We start from the raw sequence: 23,419 nt of genomic DNA on the forward strand, positions 1-23,419 counted from the left end.
AGCCTTCTTTCGATGGTCAACACAGACGCTAAGCTCCTTAGTAAGTGATTGTCTCATTGACTGACGCGGGTCAGGTCAGTGTTGGTTCATGAAGACCAGGCCAGATTCATTTAAACAAGAAGTACTATCTTTACTCCCCACAGGTTGGCACATGTAGAGCACCACTTACACCCTCGGGATCTGGACTATGAGGTGGCTTTAGTCGATCTTGAGACCTATTGGCTTTGCTAGTGCTTGTTTGCACTGTGCATTGAACTGCATACCCTTCCGTCACGCCCAGTGCTTTAAATGGGCCAGTACTGTCCGGTACGGAGTACTGGCACTTTTATATTTTGAGAGGGAGAGTACCGGCACTTCTCAAGAGAAATGCTATACTTTTAATTGGGGAGTACCGGCACTTCTCAGAAACAAGCAGGTAGTCTGGTACAGAGTACCTGCACTTCTAATTTTCCATTTCAAGCGCTGGTCACGCCCTGTCCTCGCCGAAACATTAAGGGCCACTGGGTTAGCAGCTGAAGGAGCTCCAAAGATCAAACAACTCTTGGAAAAACAATGTTCCCAAGCAAACTGCTCGACTGCCAGCCTCCCACGAACTGCCAACCTACAGCCAACTGAACAAAAAAACGACTCCCTGCTTTGTTTGCTTCCAGTCCTAATGAATCTGGCATCTCACTTGCTCGGATCTCTTCAGTGCCAAGTTGTGGAAAAAAATAAATACACAAAATGTAATGAGTGACTGTTGCAACGATTTCTCAAGATGTAGCTGATGTAATTTGTGGCGCGTGCTTTAGAAGCGGGTTGTTTTTTAGGCATCTGTGCCAAGGAAGGAGAGAGGTTTGAAGAGGGAGCGGAAAGGCAGGGTACCCAGCCCTCCCTCCACGTGCACCCCGCAGCAGGATCCCAGCGACTCAAGCCTCTCTGGACTGGCAGTGCCAACTCTACTGACTTTAAAAAACAGCAACCGCAAGCCACTCCCATGCCATCAGCAGTGAGCCACGTAAAAACAGCCAGTCCCCTGCAGCCCTAGTGTGCCTTGCAGTGCTCCTGGGAAAACACTGCAACCGCGGGTCCCAGCTCAGGACCCGCTGCAGAGCTCCCAGCATGCACCTTGCCAGTCCCGAGCAGGCAGGGCTCAGCTAAAACTTCAAAAAGAACAGATGATGGATGGAATGCTGAACATTGTCAAACACTCACGCCAGTACAGAGATCTGGGCCTAAAGCCATTGTTTTTTTGCTCACCACGCCATTCCAGTTTGGAGTCAGCCATATGCAAATCAGTCTTGACCCTGTGCCCAATGGGAACAGTCCAGACCGAACTGCCAGGCCAGGTCCTCCCTGGACCGGAAACAAGCATCCTGGGATCATATAAAACGTCAACATGACTTGCTGCGCACAAAAAAACAAAACACTTCCCACACAGTCTGCACTTGCAGCCAACACACCCTTCCGACCACGCACGCGATGCTACAGAAGCCTCAGCGTCCCATCCCTCACTCCTCTGTGCACCACCACACGTGACACGGGAACTGCGATACTCTGGCCATGACAGTCAAACACCCACAACATGTCCCAGTCAAGTGTGACCAGCAGAGGCGCACCCTTCCCTTTCCACTGGAAGGCTTCAACGACTCGGCAGGGGCTTGAAAATCCACCCTAATGCCAACACAATACCAACAAGAGCAGAGACCTCGGGCCTCCGTGACGTCATCAGCGGATCCCAAATAAACTAGGCCTGGGCGGTGAACTTTGCTCCATTTGCAGAGTTTGTGGAGTATTCTGCACTACGCAGAGCTCGCGGAGTACAGAAAACTCTGCTCCGCGATGGACAGCAGGGGTTTTCCCTGCTCGCGATTGCGAACTGTAAGTTTGCGATCGTGAACGTTAAATTTGCGAGCCCGTAAAAGTTCTACCCGAGCAGCAGGAATACCAGCACAAACTGCAGTTCACACTGCACTCCACCTCTCACTAAACATCGCAGAGTTTTTTTGTTACTTCGCAGAGTACCGCAAAGCAAAACTCCGCTAACTACGCCCATGCCTGAAATAAACTCAGGATCAGCAAGACTTGCTGCACCGTCGAGCAGATGAGGTATATGTCAACTTCACTGAAATCTCACTGGCTACACCCCACTGAATAAACCTAATGTAGGCCCTACTGACGTTTGGAAATTAAGACCCCTCTGCAACAGAACAGCCCTTCACCCCAAAAGCTCTTACAGAAAGTGGTCTTGATACAACCACGCTTTCTGACCTGGATTCCGCCCCAGAAGGAGCCCAGAAACGGCCCCAGAGCGGGCAGATACTCACTCATAGACTGAGGGAACGTAAGTCCCACCCAGGGCTCAGCTGATCCATGCCATTTGATTCAACAAAGCCACAAACGTTGCTGACGGCTCCTTTCTGCTGGATGGGGACAGAAGATAAAGCCCTGTAAGGGTTTACGTCCGTCCGGCTTCCAGGTCACCGGTCACACTGACCGCTACTCTGAGGTCCTCCTAGATATGTCGTCTCTCAATGTCCAACCTTATCCTCTCCATTTCAATGTCTACATGTTACCACTCGGCCCCAGAATCGAGGAAAGGGGACCCGCCCCCCCATCCATCACTATCTAACCCCTACTCCTACCCAAGAATGTCACCCCACCAGACTTGGATACCCTGGCAATGCTCTTGATAAACTGATCCACTGAATGAGTGCCCCCTGCTGCATGAAAGGAAACCGAGTAAAACAGAATTCCTCTTCAAAAAGTTCCGAAAACAAAGACCTCCCATCCGAAAGAGGCCTCAGGCCTCCCACCCTCAGCGGCCCGAAATCACCAGGCCTCACCATTGGCCGAAAGCGAACCATGCCTTCTTTCTACGACACTTACGCAGAAAACTACGATCCACCATTCATTCGGCTAATGTCCGGCCTCACAGCACTGGCTTCCAATCACCCATGACACACCTGACAGTGCCCCCAAGAAAAGGGGCATAACCGCTGCAGGATGCCGATACCAACCTCCAATTCTGCGTCTATGGAAGGGATGAATGTAGTGAAAATCTCACGGAAACTTATAAGCATGGTCGTGATTTTCCCACAACTGGACAGTGACATGCGTCCTTTAACTCTTACACAACACTCTCCCCACATAAACACCCTGGACACGTTCACCAAAGCCGCAGTGAGCACAGCTGGGTCTGACACTTCACCTACCCGACAGAACAGTAGGTGTGCTGAGGGTGGTGGTGAACCCGCAGTGAGCACAGCAGGCTCTGACACTTCACCTGAGAGTGGAGGGTGGTGGTGAACCCGCAGTGAGCATAGCAGGCTCTGACACTTCACCTACCCGACAGAACAGTAGGTGTGTGGGTGAAGGGCAGTGGTGTAACTCGATAAACTAGTTCCTGGTCTCAGAGAAATGTTTTTGTAGAAGAACATTCAAGGCAGACAGACCCTGCTCGCCTCCTCCTCTCTGCAGAACACACCACCTCCTTTGTGGGTGCAGGGTTTGAGCCTTGTGTGTCACGCCAAGCACATGCTCCGGCCCCCGGTCTCCGCGTGGCCTCATGCCTCTTTCTAATCTGCAGGAAAATTACACAAAATTATTCACGGTGCAAATCCAGCACTTTGAGAAGGATTTGAGCGTGAAATGCGTCCTCGTTCATTTTTGACACGAGGACACATTTTGCTGCAGGAAATAGCGCGAAAAACACAAATGACGTCAGCAAGAGCAACTCTCGTTCTGGCCACTCGAGTTATTTCTTTGTTTGTGCGGTACATTTCGCCACATAAAAAGTATAATTACGCAACATGGCATAATGGCGTAATGTCAGGAATTTTGCGTAGCAAGTGAAATGAGATTTCACGAATTACGCCAGAATCATTCAAGTTTCGCCTTGCTTTTTCAAGATGTGGCCTCCAGAACTCTACAATACTCCATAGGACGCCTCCAGGTCTCGACAAAATGCTCCGGTTGCAGCCTTCACAACGATACACAAGGGTCACCAAGGAATATCTAGGCTTCTACACCTTATTTCAGGTAAACAACACAACTGGACAGCACATTTAAGATGTCGTCCCAGAACGCGACAATTCTCCACATGACGCCTTCAGATCTAGGTAAAATGCTCCGGTTGTAGGCTTCAGAACGTGACCCAAGGGATCTTCAGAACTCTACACCGTATTCAGATGTATACTCCTAAAATGGACACAATTGAGGGGAGCATGTGAAAAAAATAGATCCCAAAACATCGCCTGCCATATATCCCTGTAGGAAAATGTCAACAACCACCAAAATTCACCTTCAAGGAGTCCTCCCTCCGCAAGGTGAGGGCCGGAGCAGAGACAGTAAAATAACTCAGCCTGACAGTCCGTATGAAGAGACTGGCTTGATAAAGGAATGTAAAAAGGTTGATTTTGTTTAGATAAACATTTCTATTTTAGAAGATATATTGGGAATTTTTGGGAGTGCATTTTTTCAGCTTATGTCTTCAAAGGGATTCCAAAAACATTCCTGTATGGTGAGACGGCAATGAGTTTTCAATAGCTGTATGAAAAGCTAAAAAAAAAGCGAGTGAGTGTGACCACGCAGCAATGGAGGTGGGTGCGTCCTGTGCTAAGGAAATGGAGTGGATGCAGAAGTTTCTGGTGTCAGCTCCTGGTAGAAAGAAAAACAATTTTTCGGTATGCAGAGAAAAATGTGGGTGATTTAACTTTACTAGTTGATACAGACCCCTATTGCGATGACTTTTTTCGTGTATCCTGATGGTGGCATTTGAGGCGGACGATCCAACGGGATCTGTGGGTGAGAGGGCACAGGAGCACAATGTCGTATGGAGGCCGAACAGGCACAAGTAGCCAACCCGGAGCAAGGAGGTCCTCGGGCCACTATCTCCAACTTAGCTGATGGACTTCGACAAAGGCCTCAACAAGGATGGAAACAAAGGTAAGTGACCATGGCCAATCCACGCCAAGGCTCAATATTAACATCGGATACTGAAAAGGAGATTGACAGCCTGTGAGCAATGGCACAGGAGGGCAGGACAGCAGGGATAAAGAGGTAACAGAAGGGCCAAGCGAGACTGTGAAAAGGCCACCTTGTAAACCTTTACTGAAGAAAGGAAAACACTGCCATACAGAGCTGAAGAACTAAAAAACAGGGCATGTAAGACAAAGATAGGAATGCTCAGCTTCATCCCAGGAGGAGAAAGAGTGGTACCCTGCTATGCTATTCTGTACTATGGAAACATCATACCTGAGCATGTCAAAGAACCCTCACAGGCATTCACCCCAGTTACAGACTGCGAACAGGGAGCGTTAAGATTTGCCAAAACACACAAACAAGGCTGCAGCGGACAGTGCATTCACTGATCAGAAGAACGATTGATGAAAAACACAACATTGGAGGGTGGATATGTGGAGGGAAAATGTCCAAAACTGAAACAGACACCATATGAAAGCAGAAAACAACACTGCAATTTATTTTCAAGAGATGACTAAAAAATTGCAAAAGTTCCAGGTTAGGGTGAGAACATGCAAGACGTTAGCAGCAAGATTGAGGCAGACATCGCCGCGCATGAAAGGAGTTAGATAGCACCCTGAAAACAGAACTGAACAGCAAGAGGCCGAAAGAGGATGGGGCTATTTACGCAGGTGGTAAATGCAGGAGCAAAAGTAGCAAACTCAGGAGTGTTAGAGCCAGAAAAGAATGAAATTTGAAACTGAAGCAAACCAGATGTCGGACTAAAGAGAAGATTTTGAAGAAGAACGTAACAACAATTTTATACTACTTGTCCCCCTCCCCAATTCTCGGGACAATATTACCGTAGGCTTAGGAGGGTTGTGACGCAAAGTTGTACCTACAGAGATTTCATGGTTTAAAAGTCCCCATGAGTGAGAGCTGATTTGCATATTTGATGACATCATAGAAAGTGATGTTACGCGACCTAAGACATCAAGGGCAACATGAGACCAGACAATAGTATATATTTTTTTTAAGTCTGAGTAAATGTAAAACAAGTAAAGAAACACCAAAGCCTCACTAGAATAGCCTCGTGGTTTACAAAAGTGGGGGAGCAACGCAACGAGGTCCAAATTCCTTTCTCCCATCAACTGGAGTGGTCTGTAAGAGACCCCCCGCCCCCTGGTGGGATGGCTTCCTGAAGCCTTGTGCCGCTCAAAAGACGACCAACACAGAACAGAGCCCTGAAGGTAGTCACATTCATAGTTCAGGTTCCAGCCCTTCCGACAAGGTCTGACATTTATAGTGCTGAGAGCGAGAACTCAAATTGACTTCCAAGTTTGTGATGTCACTTTATGGAGGGAAAACTGGGACCTTGTTGACAAGTACTATTTAAAGATGCTTTATCTCGCTGCATAGATGTAAGCCCTTCTGGTCTGGTTCTATTTAAGTAGCTTTAAATATTTTGTGCATAAATACAGCTTGACATATTTGCAGAGTTTAATATGCTACTTATTGCTGAGGGAGGCAGGACCTCATGAGTCATGTTCCCTCCCCACATTTAACTATGATAATAAACCGCACACTCCGCCTTATATACACTTCAAAAAACACTGACATTTGCAAGTTATGAAAAAGAGCAACACCTTTAACTTGCACAACGGCCATGCAAACAAGAACTCGCACAAAAAACATGACTTCTGGGTACATTGTGTATTGCACATCGTAATTGACGCGATACAGGGCTTTTTCGGTTTTGTGTTCGCTGAACCATAACGGACCTTCGTGTGTGTGTATGTGTGTGTGTGAGTGTGTGTGCGTGTGTGAGTGTGTGTGTGTGCGTGCGTGGGTGAGTGTGTGTGTGTGAGTGTGTGCGTGTGTGCGTGTATGTATATATGTATGTCTGTGTGTGTGTATATGCATACATATATGGAGAGATAATATATTTGCATATATAAATAGGTGTGTGTATATACACACATATACATTTATGTGTGTGTGTGTACATACCTTGAAACAAGGAGAGGGGGCTCTTTATACCAAAGGAATAGAGCGCCCAGATACCATAGAATGTGTGTACATATACAAATATATTCACACACATATATACATATATTGCAGCCCTCCTATCGGCTGTGATTCCACCAATGAGGATTGAGGATATGAAATATAAGCCAATTAGACACCCAATACCATGTTACAGCAGCTCGAACACTGAGAAAGACACCAAGCCGAAACGCGTCTGGAAGAATTGCTTTCAATAAATATATTATTAACCCTGCGAATGTGGATGGAGCGGTTACATTTTATATATACATATATATATATATATATATATATATATATATATATATATATATATAAATCTTCAGTACCTCCAAGCAGTAGCTGGGCACTACACAAGCTCTAGTATCCGTGAGGCATCCAGATTAGGTATCTTACTATACTACTGCCTTTATCCCTTAGTATTCACGCCACCTGTTATTCTATTACTGACTCACCCTCGTGGTGGTATCGATTGTCCCCGGCTGGGGATAATATCAGTTCATATATAATAACGATGGTTTAATATTGCTTTATCTGGAGGACTCCAGTGACTCCCCTGACACATTTTTCAGAATGTATGTAATGTATATATTCAGGGAGTCATCATATTCTCCTCAAAGTAGGAATCATATACAGTTGCTGCTAGAAAATGAAAATGGAAATGTACTGTTTTTAAACATTAGCATATTTTTGGGCTTGTTTTTTAGGGGGAACATCCTTTTCAACGCGGATGTTACCCAGCAGTGCTTTTACGACGCGTCCTTTACAACACTAGTCGTAACCACGACTTGCGCTGGAGGGTGCTAAAGGATAAAGAATAGTATATTTTCTATTCCAACACCTTCCCTACTATCCACGGGGACTGGTGTTAGAATCGTAAATTATACTATTTACTATCCGAGCCCAACAACGCAAGTCGTTGTAACGACTTGCGTTGTTAAAGACGTGTTGTAAAGGCACGCTTGAAACGGCACGTGTTGTACCGTCATACATCCGGTTTTTAGGTGTATGCTCATGAGATGGACTACACTTATAACCTCATTTACACATTTTTCACTTGGTGTCCGGCACAGTTCTTATTGGTTTTTTTTTTTTTGTCCAATTTTGGTTTTAGAAGACGGGACCCAATAGAGCATAAAGATGTGATATAAGTTGTTACTATTTATCTGCTTTCGTAGTGATGTTTTAATAGAGACATATCTGCATGTTATATCAACCCGAGATAAAATTGGTCAACCGTAGTCATCTATTGTATCTGATTCAGATGTATGATACATCGAATCTATCTGCAACTGGAGGCAAGCCATACATTTGCACAAGATTTGCTATTTTGCACTATTTTGCAATTTTGCACATCAGAAGGTATATATTTTAAAATGACATTGTTTTATCAATATTTAGCCCTCTAATTGGCAAAGGTAGGATGGCTATCAGCTGAACGGAGCAAAAGTATTAGACATGTATGACATGCACTCATAAGTGTCTTGATGACAGAGGTACATTGTTTACATTGCGTATTTGCACAATTCTGCACGTTTATGCACTTTATCAATGGATAACATCCGATATTTAATGAGCCATTACTGTTTGAACTTGTAAATATATGAATTATTGAAGTTCGGAAATTTTTAATGTTTGAATTACTATATTCTTTGCATTACGAGCGGTTGTAACTATTAACAAACAGATGTCTCATATTACATCATTTGATTAGCCAACAAGTAAACGGGTATTTTACAGCTATAATGTTGAAATGTGGAACCAGACATGAGTATTAATGGATGGGTACGATCCATGCATTCTTTTTTGCTATAGTACAATGGGTTACCATGCAATTGTATTCGGTCATTATGTCTTCTATTTCTATTCTCGTCACCGTCACGTGGTACATACGAAATGGGCACTGTCACTTTAAATTTGAGCATGTTACAGATGAACGTTGTCATTTGAGCAAGGCTCCACGGAGCCGAAACGTCATGTGGCATAATTCTGCTACAGAGGAATAAATATTAAGCACTAACTTTAAAGAGTTTTTTGCGACAGGGCGGGAGCTGCCTACTGCTGCTGAAGCACGGTTGAAAGTATATACCGGCCAGAGGCCAGAGGTGCAGTACAGATGGCCCTGCTGCGCAAAGTGACCCGAACTGTTACTGGCATCATGCTGCTATGCAGCAACTTTGAAATTCGGGGTACCGAGAAGTCCGGTGTCCGCCAATACCGTCAGGACAGCAAAAGCAGTTGGAGGTATTTTACCACCAGTTGGGCGTTATGGCGTACATGGCTGTCCCTGCTCACTCACTTACGTGATGGGACAGGCTGCAGCAGTACGAAAGGACCCAAGGGAGCTGTGTGTGGACTTCGGCATTACTTGGGGACTCATCCGCCACGACCTGCAACAGACCAACAAGCTCGCTGGCATAGATACTTGCTCCCCCACAACGCCGACCCAGTTGCAACCACATTGTGCATTCTGGGAGTTCGAAGGTCTGCTCATTGATAGCGAACACGCAACAGGTGAGCAATATCAGCTAGGGGGAGGAGCCTGTTGAACTCGACCTCAAGAGGAGCAGGAGTGGGATACCGGAATGAGTGACTCATTAAAGTGTTGGGCGCTGAAGAAGGCATGTAGCCGAAATGCATTCGCAAAAACCACAGTTGATGGACAGAATGCAGAACAATGTCATACATCCACACCACTGGAGTCAAGCTATCCAGGCTGAAGAAGGCTGATATCCAGAAACCGGTCCTTGGATGATTGATTCCGGTCTAGGAAAGACATGGCTTGGTAGTTCGGGCTGGACTGTTCCCATGAGGCACAGGGTCAAGGCTGATTTGCATATAGCCAGTGTCTGACCTAGGGTGGTGTGGAGTGCAAAAAAACGATGGATTTAGGCCCAGATCTTTGTACTGGGGTGAATGTAAGACATTGTTCTGCATTCTGCATTCTGTCCATCAACTGTGTTTTTTCAATTTTCACCCGAGTGGGCTGGGTATGCTCAGACGTGAGTCCCAGGCTCTCCACACCACTGAAGTCAAGCTATCCAGGCTGAAGAAGGCTGATAGCCAGAAACCGGTCCTTGGATGCTTGATTCCGGTCTAGGAAAGACATGGCTTGGTAGTTCGGGCTGGACTGTTCCCATGAGGCACAGGGTCAAGGCTGATTTGCATAAAGCCAGTGTCTGACCTAGGGTGGTGTGGAGTGCAAAAAAACAATGGATTTAGGCCAAGATCTTTGTACTGGGGTGAATGTAAGACATTGTTCTGCATTCTGTCCATCAACTGTGTTTTTTGCCGAAATGCATTCACCGCCACTTTTTGCTGGAATAAACACTCTGTTTCCCATGGAATCCTGTTACAAGGAATGCAAGAGGGGGATTGCTGTACTGTTCCTATGTGGAAGCGAGGGAGGTTTAGCTGGCATGACCAAAGGTGTAAAAGTGGCACCTTGGGGCATCCATTGTGTTGGATGTATTTGCCTCACACACCCCGAGGGATGTCATGCTTCATCATCGGCGTTTGCTCCTCGTCGGGGAGGCGGTGCAATCCCCGACGGGCTCACCTCAAGAGGGGCTCTTTGGCGGAGATCTTTTATCCAACAGCCTTATGGTGAAGTGGGGGTGTGTGGGCAAGAAGGTGTATGGTGATAAGCTGAGAGCTAAAATGTAACTGGGGGTACCGGAATTTACTTTATTCTGGGGGTCCCCTAGCTACAATTAAAACGTGGAACTAGCTTACTAGGTGTCAACACAATTAGGTTGAGTGACGCTGGTAAAGACTAGAGGTCATAAGTGGTCGACATGTTTCTCGCAGTGGGACAAGTTACCCGCGATTCTTCAGGACCATATAACAAGTGCCCGTCCCCGCCGAGCTCGAGTAGGTCACATAACCTGGATACAGGCAGGATGAGCCTCACCTAAGGGCCCTCCCTGATATCTCTTCCCGCCGACCCTCATGTGGCATGTAGTCCCCAACCTAATGGCATAGGATACTCCACAGAGGTAACACACATTACATACATGACATGAGCATGTTCCCTCTTTTGACACTCCTTTCACTTGTTATATGGTCCTGAAGAACTTGTCCCACTGCGAGAAACATGTCGACCACTTATGACCTCTAGTCTTTACCAGCGTCACTCAACCTAATTGTGTTGACACCTAGTAAGCTAGTTCCACGTTTTAATTGTAGCTAGGGGACCCCCAGAATAAAGTAAATTCCGGTACCCCCAGTTACATTTTAGCTCTCAGCTTATCACCATACACCTTCTTGCCCACACACCCCCACTTCACCATAAGGCTGTTGGATAAAAGATCTCCGCCAAAGAGCCCCTCTTGAGGTGAGCCCGTCGGGGATTGCACCGCCTCCCCGACGAGGAGCAAACGCCGATGATGAAGCATGACATCCCTCGGGGTGTGTGAGGCAAATACATCCAACACAATGGATGCCCCAAGGTGCCACTTTTACACCTTTGGTCATGCCAGCTAAACCTCCCTCGCTTCCACATAGGAACAGTACAGCAATCCCCCTCTTGCATTCCTTGTACCAGATACGGACACAAGCTGTTACTGGACCTTCCACCACCCTGAGTGGTAATTGGTGTCCGTTGATCAAACGATCAGTCTTCCTCCCTATTTCTTGATAAATCCCATGGAATCCTCTCAGGCCTCTGATCTCTTCTTTCCGGAGCGATTTTCCTTTATATATATATATATATATATATATATATATATATATATATATATATATACACACACACACACACGCACACATACATACATATACATATACATATACACACACACACACACACACGAGGAAATATATTTTTCAATTTTTATCATGTATCCATATTGCCAAGATGGCTGAACAGAATGCACAACAAGGGTGACGGAATCTATTCACAATCAGCATCTCACCTGTTCCATCCTTGGACGTCTTATGGCTTCGCAGTTCCTCAGACTTGTGAAAGTCAATGCTGGCATAAGTGTTCAGACTGGCGATGCTGCTGCCAGTGCTACCAGCTACGCCAGAACCACTACCGGCGCTCTGGGAAAAAGGTTTCGGCTGCATGGACATCCCTTCCTGGCCACCCTCTTTGGCCAAGTCCAAATCTATGTAGTTCAGACCACTTTCAAATCCTCCTGATGGTTGTCGCGGGAGGCTCCCTGGGTGGTCGTCTGGCACAGCCGCCATGGCTCCATTGGCAGTTGCAGTGTTGGCAGCCGTACCAGCACCCACCTCCCCTTTGGTCCAGACGTTCTCAAAAGAAGCAGAGCTATGGCGCTTGGCGTGGTCGGAGAATGGCACAGAGAGGGAGGCAATGGTGGTGGGTACAGAGAGGAATGTCTCGGAGCAGTGGCGGCGGCGCCCCTGTGGGTCGACCCGGATCAGTTTGGCACCTTGGTTGGGGTTGGGGCTAAGCTTCTGGACAGAAAAGGTGCCAATGTCAGCAATGTGCTCCATTGGGTCGCTCTGCCGGAGGGTGGTCTCCTGCTCCACAGGTGAGGAGGACTTGGGTGTCTCTGCACCCGTACTAAAGGCCATCTCCGTATAGTCACTGAAAGTCGGTGAGTCGATCAATGTAGGACATGCCGCAGCCCCTTTTACATTCAAGCATTCCTTGGGTGTAACCCCACATGGTTTCCTCTTGGGCTCACTGACACCCAGAGGCGTGGCAGGATGGCGGGAAAAGCCAGCAGGCGGGTCCAACTCCATATTCATGTACTCCGAAGCTAACGGAAGAGAGGGCAAGTTATGGAACCCGCCCATACAGGAAGTCGGCCTGGGGAGCGGCCGAGCAGATCCGGTTCTGAATTCGATACTCACATACTCCCCAGGGCTCTTGGGGGCCGGCGGCAGAGCAGGGTTCTCGCGCACCTTCGGGAGGGTGTTGGCTTTTGAGACGTCAATGAAGAGGTTGACGTTTGGACGGACCTTGACCCGCTTCAGTGGGGCTGTGTTCGCCATCTTTGGTGGGCCGAAGGTCAGCAGCACGTGCTCAGGGTCTTCTAGGCTGTCACTGCTGGTCGACGAGGAGCAGGAGTGGCACATGGAGGAGCCCACGCGGTTGGTGAATGGTCGGACGGTGGCCCCTGCAGCATGCTTGTAGGACCGCGGCAGGGAATAGTAGGAGTAGATCATCTTGGGGGCGTCGTCCCCCAGGTGAGGACTGGTGTCCGGCGGCGTGCTAGAGGCGGAGCAGCTCAGGGGGGACATGTTCATGTATTCACTGACTGACATTTTGCTGTCGTTACTGTCCACAGAAAACTTCTCGCCGTGCATCCAGCTCTGGCGGTAAGCAGAGTTGTCCGGGGAGCAGCTTCCATTTGGGGACATGACCATATAGCCACCGATCTCCGTACGGGCGATCTGCTGAGGTGGTGACACACTGTTGGGGGTCATTGGCATGTAGTCGTCGCTCTTGCTCTGGCTTCCATGATGTCCTCCAGGCAGCATGGCCATGTAACCATTGTCCGTGAGACCCACTCCCGTCTTCCCGTTGTCCCTCAGCGGCTCGCCGTGACCGAGATCATGCCCATTCGGGTAGGAGGATGAATGTGCTCTGGTAGAGGCAGTGACGGATTCTCGGCTTGCTGTGCGGGTCATCATGGTATATTCCTCGCCTTCCTTTTTTCTTGGTGCCTTTGGGGTCACCCTTCCCAGGGACATTGGGGGTAAAGAGGCTCTCTTGTTCAAACTCCGGTCTGGCTCGCATTCCTTGTTGGAACTCCACTTGGGTGCTTTCCTCTGGCTCTGCCCCTCCTGAGACTGCAGACCCTGCTTTCCCATGCTTATGTAGTTCAGATTACTGTCATCTAGGGAGGGGGGCAGGAAATTCAGAGGGTCATAAGAGGTCCTCAGGTCTCCTGGGCTGGAGCCGCACTCGTCAGAGGAGATAAACCCATAGTCACTGGGTGATTCAGAAATGGAATTGACCAAAGTGTGTGTGTAAACGCATTCTGAACCATGACCGCTCGTGCTGCTAGAGGACAGGCTGACCGGGCTGGGGAGAGAAGTTGGGCGAGCTGAAGGCACTGGGGTGGGCTTAGTGTGACTTACAGGGGGGTTGCTTGGCTTGTTCGCACCAGAGGTCTTCTGCGACTTCACCCGCATGGTCGGCGTGGTGCTGATGGGACTCCCATCTTCTGACGTTGGTCTTGAAGCTGAACCATTCCCATCACTGGCGGTGCGAACTCTCTGGAAATTGTGTTTCATCGCCGGGGAGGTGCTGGCTGCCACGTCCCCTCGCGACCGCCGCGAAAACCCCACTTGGCTCGGCGGTGGGTTGGGGTGGTGGCGCCTGGTAGGGACAGAGATAGGGTTGGAGGGGAGAGACTGGCTCTTGCTTCTTAGCCTGAAAGCCTCGCTCATCGCCTTCATGGCTTCCAAGATGGTCTCGTGCATGTTCTGTGCTACCACGGAGTCCTCCACCTGCATCCAGAACTCCCCAGCACCGGTCACCGCCGACCGCCCAACCTCAATGAAGAAGTAATTCTCAGAGTGACCACACCGACGCACGTTCATAAGTTGAAGAACCACAGCAGCCGCGTCGGAGCTCAGCTTCACAAAGTTGATGGTCTTCTCAGTCAGACAAAGCCGGTAGATCCCAACAAGGTTCTTGGCTTGCCCCAGACCCTTTGGGCGGAGACTGACTTGCCAAACTTCTTTAAAGGCCGGCCCTGGGGGGGCGATGTCATCATCCCCTTTCTCAGCGGGAGCTTTTCCTGAAGAAAGAGAGAGAAAAGGGAGGGAATGTTAGAATACTCATTCTCAATAAATTCATCTTATATAACAGAAGGCAATAGGTAATCAACTTAAAATACTTTTAAGTTGTGTGACTGTGAGATACAGTGGGTCTAAGCAATTACTTTACAAGTTAATGTACATATGGCAATACCAGTGATCCAGTTAATGATTTATTGTTATAAAACCAACTACAATAGAGTGGTCCTCGTTGCTTATTTTGTACTACACAACACACGGCAGGTCATCGTCAACAACGCCATGTTAAGTTAGAGGGTTATCGTCAATGATTTGAGGTTGTGTAACAGAGGCCAACAGAGCAGTCGATGCCCTCACATGTTGTAGAACAACAACTATTTCATGTTATATCACATCATTAAAGATTTTACATTATCAAACGCATGGCAATAGGGTGGTCATTCTCAGTATTTACTGCTCCATAACAATTGACCACAGCGTGGTCATCTTCAGGGATATAACATTTTAAAAATAGATGCCAGTTCATCATTAATAACTTCATGTTCCATCACAATAAAGGCGCTCATCGCCAATGACTTGATGTAACAAACAGCAATAGAGTGGTCATCGTCAATGATTCAATATTACACAACAGGCGTCAAGTCCTCATCAAGAACATTGAGTTGTAATAGAGCAGAGAGGTCATCGTCAACGATTCAAAATGACACGACAGACGTCAAGTCCTCATCAAGAACATTGAGTTGTAATACAGCGGAGTGGTCATCGTCAACGATTCAAAATTACACAACAGACGTCTATAATAATAATAATGGAAAGTTATAAAGCGCCCGGTTACGCGCACCGGCGTGTCCCCGCGCTATGGTGAGTGGTGGTGGCAGAGTTACCCCAACCGGCAGCGGACGCTTCCTACCGGGTGTACAGTTATGTTTTAAGTTGCTTCCTGAATCTGGGCTCAGAGAGCTCCAGGCGTAGTTCCTTTGGCAGAGCATTCCAGCTAGTCTAGTCCTCATCAAGAGCATAATGTTGTAATACAGCGGAGTGGTCATCGTAAACGATTCAAAATTACAAGACAGACATCAAGTCCGCGCCAAGAACATTAAGTTGCAATACAGCGGAGTGGTCATCGTCAGTGATTCAAAATTACATGACAGACGTCAAGTCTGCATCAAGAACATTAAGTTGTGATGCAGCGGAGTGGTCATCTTCAGTGATTCAAAATTACACGACAGACATCAAGTCCGCATTGAGAACATTAAGTTGTAATACAGCGGAGTGGTCATCGTCAACGATTCAATATTACACGACAGACGTCAAGTCCGCATCAAGAACATTAAGTTGTAATACAGCGGAGTGGTCATCGTAAACGATTCAATATTACACGACAGACGTCAAGTCCGCATCAAGAACATTAAGTTGTAATACAGCGGAGTGGTCATCGTAAACGATTCAATATTACACGACAGACGTCAAGTCCGCATCAAGAACATTAAGTTGTAATACAGCGGAGTGGTCATCGTAAATGATTCAAAATTACACAACAGACGTCAAGTCCGCACCAAGAATATTAAGTTGTAATACAGCGGAGTGGTCATCTTCAGTGATTCAAAATTCCCCTACAGACGTCAAGTCCTCATCAAGAGCATTAAGTTGTGATACAGTGGAGTGGTCATCGTCAATGATTTAAGAGAGTGGTCATGGTTAACGATTCAACATTACAAAGCAGATGTCAGTTTATCGTCATTAGCATCGTGTTCTAACAAGATAAAGAGGTCCTTGTCAAAGGCTTGGTGTGACAAACGCTAGTAGAGTGGTCACCGTCAATGATTTGATGTACTATAACAGATATCAAATCATCATCAAGAACTTTGCATTGTAACTCAGTAGAGCTATCGTCACAAATGTCATCTTCTAGAACAAACAGCAGGATGTCGGTAACAACTTCATACGGCAGAACGTCAATGATTTTAAGTTATATAACAGATAGCACTGCCTGATCAATATATGAACGTTGCATAAAAGATGGCAGTCGCATTCTAATAATTGACGACTACTAAATATGTATGTATTTTATTTGGAAGACCATCATGCCTTCGGACACCAATACAGAGCCTGTTGGGCGATACAAAGAAGTGATGGCGCGGGCACAGGCGCGCTCTATTTGACTAACGGAGGGTTATATTCTGAGGTGTTGGCTGAACTTCAGGCAGTCACAGAGAATACACAGAAAGATCCTTGGCTAAGCCAGAGTCACTATGCACCATCTATAGACGGTGTCTGACCATACTCAGTGACACCGTGATGCCACCATCTTTAATGTGTTTATATCATATGACAGATGTCACTAGAGAGGTCTAGGACTTCCTGTTGTCTAATAGACAGGCAAATAATAAAATAATAATGCTTATAAAAGTAGTAACGTGTGTTTGTATAGATTAATACTGCAGATTATGCAGTCTCCAAACTTTGTAGATATCTAGTTGAGCCATCTTGACCCCATCAGAGGCTGCACAGATTCAGTGAGCCATTCCAAGAACGAAGGGGAAAAGTTGGTGAGGTCACGGGCGCAGTAAGGTATTGTCAATTTATAAAGAGCTTTCCAGACACTACTGCCTCACTAAAGCCCTGTGGAGACTGTATCCATTGTGTTCTAAGCGCGAGTGTATGGTGGACAGAGTGCATGGTCATAAAGTAGCCTCATGGGAGGAGTTGGGTGATGAGCACCAGAATAAGAAGCAGATCTTGCAAAATGCATGCCTAAATAACAACCCAGCAGGGAGACCCTAAACCCCAACCGACTAACTTACTACCTAAAGAACGTCCCCAACAGAAACCCATTGCGGGTTGGAATTATCACCGCATAATATATACGACTGCTTTACTCAGGAATGAGCCTTGAGAAAGTTGTGGGTTACATTCCCAATACGACGAAACACGTGTTGGCTGTGAAGTTCCAGGAATAAAACTTCAAAAGAATCTACCGGACCCTATGAACAAGATTCATTTATGAATGCAAGATTGATGGATGTGAAAAACTGATACACTGAAAAGAAACATTGATATTTCACGTGTGCTAGGGAGCGTTTTTGCTAAACCCCAAAAGCCTACACCGGCTGGCGGACAGTAGATATGAAAGTCAAAGAGGGGCAGTCGGAAGCATGAAGCTTGACCTGCCGAAGGATGGGTTTGAGGATCAAAGTCCATGGTACTAGGATCATAGAATGGCCTAGACCTTCCAAGGCAGCGGCTGAAGGAGCCTGCAGGAAGCGGAGTGCACAGAAGACACATCCTTGGGAAGCTACATGTGGACCAAGACACTGACCTGGACAGTAACCAAGAAAAGAAGCCCCTGCTTTGCAAGGTGCACAGGATGGGTTCCTCTTTGGGGTCAGGTAGGCAAGCCACCATATCCTGACACTGCAGGGGTCTCCCACAATAACCTTTGACCTGACAACAAGGCCAGTTTGACTCCACCTGATGTTGCTTCGAGGTTCTTTTAGACTGTGGTCTCTTGAAGGGGTCTTTGCCAGCCTTTTATCGGCTGCCAAGAGGCCGACCCAACGCGATAATGTTCAAATTTAGACCTCCTCGGAGGCACAAGGTTGCAGCAGAGGGTCTAAGACATTGACTCAAAGGGCATGGTGGCAATGCCAGGGGCAAGGAACTTCTGGTGTATCATCTGTGCCAGCCAAGGCCGACAATCACCAGATCAGGTACACAGGAGTATGGAGGAGTAGATATTCACCTCATGGCATCCATGGTCCAGAAAATCTATGTGTGTAATGTTAGAAGGAGGGTTTATGGGAACTGTCCTGACGGGAACTGATAAAAGTGGAAGAGATGCGGAAAGGAAATCATGGGCAGTGAATCAAGTTGAAGAGGTGCGGGAAAGGAATCAATGGGCATTGATTAAAGTTGAGGAGCCATGAGAACAGAATCGATAGAAACTGATTAAAGTTGAAGAGGCTTGAGAACAGAATTGATTAAATCAACCACCTCTGGAGGAGGTCGAAGGTCAATCTCCATGCATGAAGGTGGAGAATGCGAAGGCCCGGGTGCAGAGCCCTGCCCTGTCGCTGTGACAGAGGTTCCTACCAGAGGTGCAGCCTGATCGGAGAACACGTGCTTAATTCCAGGAGTACTGGATACTATACTCTCCGTGCCCCATCAGGAGCCACTAAGATGACTTGGGCCCTGTCTGACCTGATTTTCTTGAGAACTAGGACGGGAGTGGTATCATCAGAGAGTCAAACAGAAGTCCTGCTCAAAGTGGAAGGAGTCTTTGAGCAAGAGACGTCATGGAAACTCCAACGTACAGAACACTGCACATTCGCAGTTGTGGTGAACAGATCGACAAGGTTCTACCCATTCGCAGAAGGGACCTTGCATACCTCCGAGAGTAGCTGCCACTAGGTATCAATGGCTGAGCTCATCCATCAAGGTATTCAATGATCCTGCCAGGTGGTTCAACACCAGGAAAATTCCCTGATGGTTCACCCATTTCCAGAGCCGCAAGGCCTCCTGGCACAGAATCTGTGACTCCACCCCAACCTGTTTGTTGCCATACCACATAGCGGTGGTGTAGTCGGCCAGCACCTGGACTAGCCTTCTCTTGATGGATGACTGGAAGGATTTTCAACCCAAGCAAATGGCCCCCAGCTCCGGAAGGGTGATGTGGAGCTGGGTCTCTGCGGGATACCAGAGACCTCCAATCTCCATCCCTCCCAGATGCCCGCCCAACCCAGAAGCGATGCATCACTCACCACAGTCAGCTCTGGATGGGGAAGTGTGAGGGGTCTGCTACTGACCCAAATGCGGGTCAGTGATCACCTCTGAAAATCTCCTTCAAAATCCAAGCATTGTTAGGTAGGTTACCTTGACTGGGACTTCAGATCCCACTGCAGAGACCCTGCATAAGCCACCTGATGCGCACAATCAGCAGGATGCAAGTGGCCATCAATCACAGCGGCACATAACTGAACCTTGTCTACAACTCAGGTTATGCCGAAACCAGCTGCGCGATCGGCTCTGAAGTCTGCCGACTTCGGGAGCAAAATCGAGAAGGTTGGCGCTGCCCCGATTCAGGCCTATACGAGTGGCACAAGGGAGCGGAACCCCTTTCTTCTTCTTCTTCTTCTGCTTTTTTGCGCTTACCTGAGGACTTGGAGCGCAATGAAGATCGACCTCTGGAGTGGCTCTGACGACTCCAAGAATGGGAAAAGGACCAACGGTGAACTTTGGGCGCGAATCAGGACTTGGAACGGTCCAGTTGTGGCGGCTTCTTCTACTTGGCGACAGTTTCAGCTCACGATCCTGCATAGCATTCGCGTTTGTCGATGCGCAGTTTCAGCAGGCTGATGAGTCGTGATTCGACTCTGGGCACTACAGGCACACCTGATGAGGATCCGTCACAGACATCTGTTTGCAACAGTCCTTAAATGTCTCATTTTACTATTTGTTTCGAAATGAGGACCCGCACTCCACAGGGCTACAAAACGCACCCACCTCATTCGATGACTTGTATCCACTCTGGACGCATCAAAAAATCCTCACAGACATCATACACCTATGATGAGTGTGAGAAGTTGGCCTGATATATAATGTTCACTATTCTAGTGAGCACTTTGTATCAGTCCAAACAACCCTTATGGTGATTGGTTATAAGTCAACCTTATAGACCAGCTATCCTAGTAGAGTGGATACGAGCAGTCTTCAGGCTAAACTCTAGAGGGCGTGTTAAGCCAGCTGTTATACCATCACATATACCCCTTGAACACCAAGTGAAAGGACACCACACAAGTGTTATGAAAATAAACAGTGTATTTATTTAGATCACAACAACCCTGGACTCTTTATGAGGACAGGGTACTAAGCACACAACAAAACTCTTACAAAAATACTTTAAGTTGCACAATTTACACAAATGCCCGAGGGGCAGGAAAAACCATATACTCTGAAAGTGGAATGCGAAATTACTAGCAGGTAAGTACTGTACTAATAGGCTTTGGAATCGCTAGGACTATGTTACTGAACCTTCAGATTACTAGTAGGAGGCCTAGGGGACTCGGGTGCAGAGTGTGCACTCTCACGCGGGATGCGGGACAAAGTCTATGGGAGCTAGTAAAGACAAAGTTAGTGTTCTCGGGCGAACCCGACTAGATAGGCTGAAAACGAAAGTGGATCTGGACCCTTGGTTAGTGAGGCTATGGTGGGGCACCGAAATGCCGAAGTTACCTAGCCCAGGGGCTGCGGCTGCATAGGTCTGGAAAGACGTCGGGAATCCTCGTTGCAGTCTATGGAGCCTGAAGAAAGAAGTTGCTGGCAGGCGACCAGTGAAGACAGTTCGAGTGATCCAAGCCTGGATGGATGACACCTGAAAGCAGAGGGGACCAAGTTCTTAATCACTAGCCAGTGATTGTGTGGGCACCAGGATGGCACCGGGCGAAGTCACCTCGACCAGGTGAGTGGGCGATGCTGGGCTCTGCAGTCTCACGGACCAGGAGGCGTTGTCGGTGACCAGGATGGAGGTGCGAGCTGTCCCACGATGGTTGATGCTGTCGACGTCGCTGGACCCAGGATTGGGGCAACAAGTCTTGGCAAATTCAAGCCCACGCGGTGGACCTAAAATGGCGTCTGGAGTGGACCAGGAGGGTCCGGGGTGCTCCTCTTTTGGAAGGGAGCAAGGGCCAGTCTGGAGCAACCAGACCAGCAGTGTTGTCGTCGTTGATCGTCGTCGGGAAGGCCACAAGCCAGCGGCTAGTAGCCAGACAACGTGGTGAGCAGCAGAAAGCAGAAGGGCCCCACGCAGATCGTGGAGATGCTGGGGGGCTGGACTTCGGTGCTGGAGCTGCTCAGGGTCGGGGCTTCTCGGACCCCAAAGCACTCACCAGAGGATCCCTCGGCGGTCGTGCTGGATAGAAGTCGTGCAGTTCTGATGATGGCCGGTCCCTCGAGGTCTCGTCGCACCTACGGTTCTCAGCTTAGCTGTAGAGGTAGGTAGAGGTCAGAGGTGCCAGGGAAGCCAGGTCTCGTCATGCTGGTCGGTCGGATTCCTGAGGAAGGACGTGCAGCAAGCCGCAGAGTTCTTAGATGGTGCCTGCGGATGCAGGGTGACTACTCCTTAGCCACAAGGGAGAAATCTTGAGAAGAAGTCGAGAGTTCCTTTCGTAGAAAGTAGTTTCTTGATTCAAAGATGATCTCATTTGGAAGGGTCCCCGCTCCTGCCTTTATCCTAAAGAAAGGGGTGGGTACGCGACTAGGTCCAGCCCTAGGGGTGGGACGAGGAAGGGGGGTGGTTACACCCCTCTCCCATGCCGGACTTTCCCCAGGCCAGGGGCTGGTGTGCCCCTGGAACTGGTTCTAGCCGGCAGATGCGTAGTGAGCACCGGGGTGCCACTGGCAGTCACCTTCCTGTAAAGCCCTGCCTACCCAGGATACACAAAACCCTGTCTGGGATGGTGCTAGCACCGCCCCTGACAGGAAACCCTTTGTCCAAGCTCTCCTCGCTGGAAGGACTCCCAGCAGCAGGAGGTCAGACTCGTGTCTGTGGTGGCAGCATCCATTTTGTGGAGCTGAGGCTTCAGTTAACTTTAACCGGGGTTCACAGTCACATACATGTCGTGTCCCTCTAGAAGGGTGGAATGCTAACCCCGTCGCCAGAATTGGCGAGGGGTTAGTATTCCAATTCGTATGACACCTTACTCAACATGTTTTGATAAAGCAATACCAGAGATAGCATTTAACCGCGAGGATTATAATGCACTTAAGAGTATATGGTATGCGTTATCATGGAACAGCTATTAGGACTTGGTTCAGCAAGCTGCAAACGGGCTCAGCTCATGCCAGAGCACCATTTCACACGATTCCAAGCACTCTGCCTTCAGGATTGTCAAGGCCTGACAAAGGAGTGACTGATAGGAATCTGTGTGTCCATTTTTAGGGTTAGATATAGGTATACTATATCTAAAGCAAAGGGTGATTACACCACCTTGCCCCAGCTGTCGTGCAGCCAGTTGTGCCAGATTTAGATGGCCATCCAGGGGTGGCATAATACATGCTTCAGCCCCTGGTAGGCCCTGGGTACACCTATGCCCTGAGTTACAGGGTCTGATAAGGTGGCCCAGTACCAATTGGAGAATGCACCTAAGGTACACATGTCAATTTAGTGAGAGAACAGCTAGGCTGTGGGTCTGATTGGCAGGCCCACAGCCAGAGAAAGTCGTAAACCAGTGAAACAAAAGCAAAAAATCTGGGTGATCATAGGATTGCAGACCCTACTCTCCTACAATGAGTACATGCAAAGTCATCAACACACATACAGTGGACACGCTCAACTCCCACACTCAGCATATAAAATATACTGATAAAACAGAACTGCAGAACACACCTAAACCTTCATACGCCCAGGTGCTCTAACCCAAAACCCTCATACATCCATTTTGCACAAATCTAATCCTAAAAAAATATCACAGACATTGAGCTGAGCACATTCAACCCTTCAAACACCCACGCTGAAAACCTACAAAACACACACACACACAGAATACATAAAAACATACCCTGTACAACCTTGAGTACATGAAATGCCCTCATACACCCAGACTCAGCACTGCACAACACACCCAAAACTCTCACACACCCATGCTGAGCACATTCAAACCTTCACCGACCCACGCTGTGCACCTACAAACCTCATATACCCACACACACACAG

General features: G+C 47.9%; 1 protein-coding gene across 1 annotated transcript in view; it reads right to left on the reverse strand.

Annotated features, from left to right (window-relative positions):
• Positions 1-23,419, reverse strand: part of LOC147678734 (insulin receptor substrate 1-like) — a 293,332-nt gene that overhangs the window by 146,023 nt on the left and 123,890 nt on the right. The window contains exon 2 of the mRNA XM_086946191.1: positions 11,904-14,711. Within this exon, the coding sequence (XP_086802317.1) occupies positions 11,904-14,711 (2,808 nt within the window). The remainder of the gene's footprint in view (positions 1-11,903; positions 14,712-23,419) is intronic.

This window comes from Lissotriton vulgaris, chromosome 12 (assembly GCF_964263255.1).
Source record: "Lissotriton vulgaris chromosome 12, aLisVul1.2, whole genome shotgun sequence".
NCBI classification, from domain to species: domain Eukaryota; kingdom Metazoa; phylum Chordata; class Amphibia; order Caudata; family Salamandridae; genus Lissotriton; species Lissotriton vulgaris.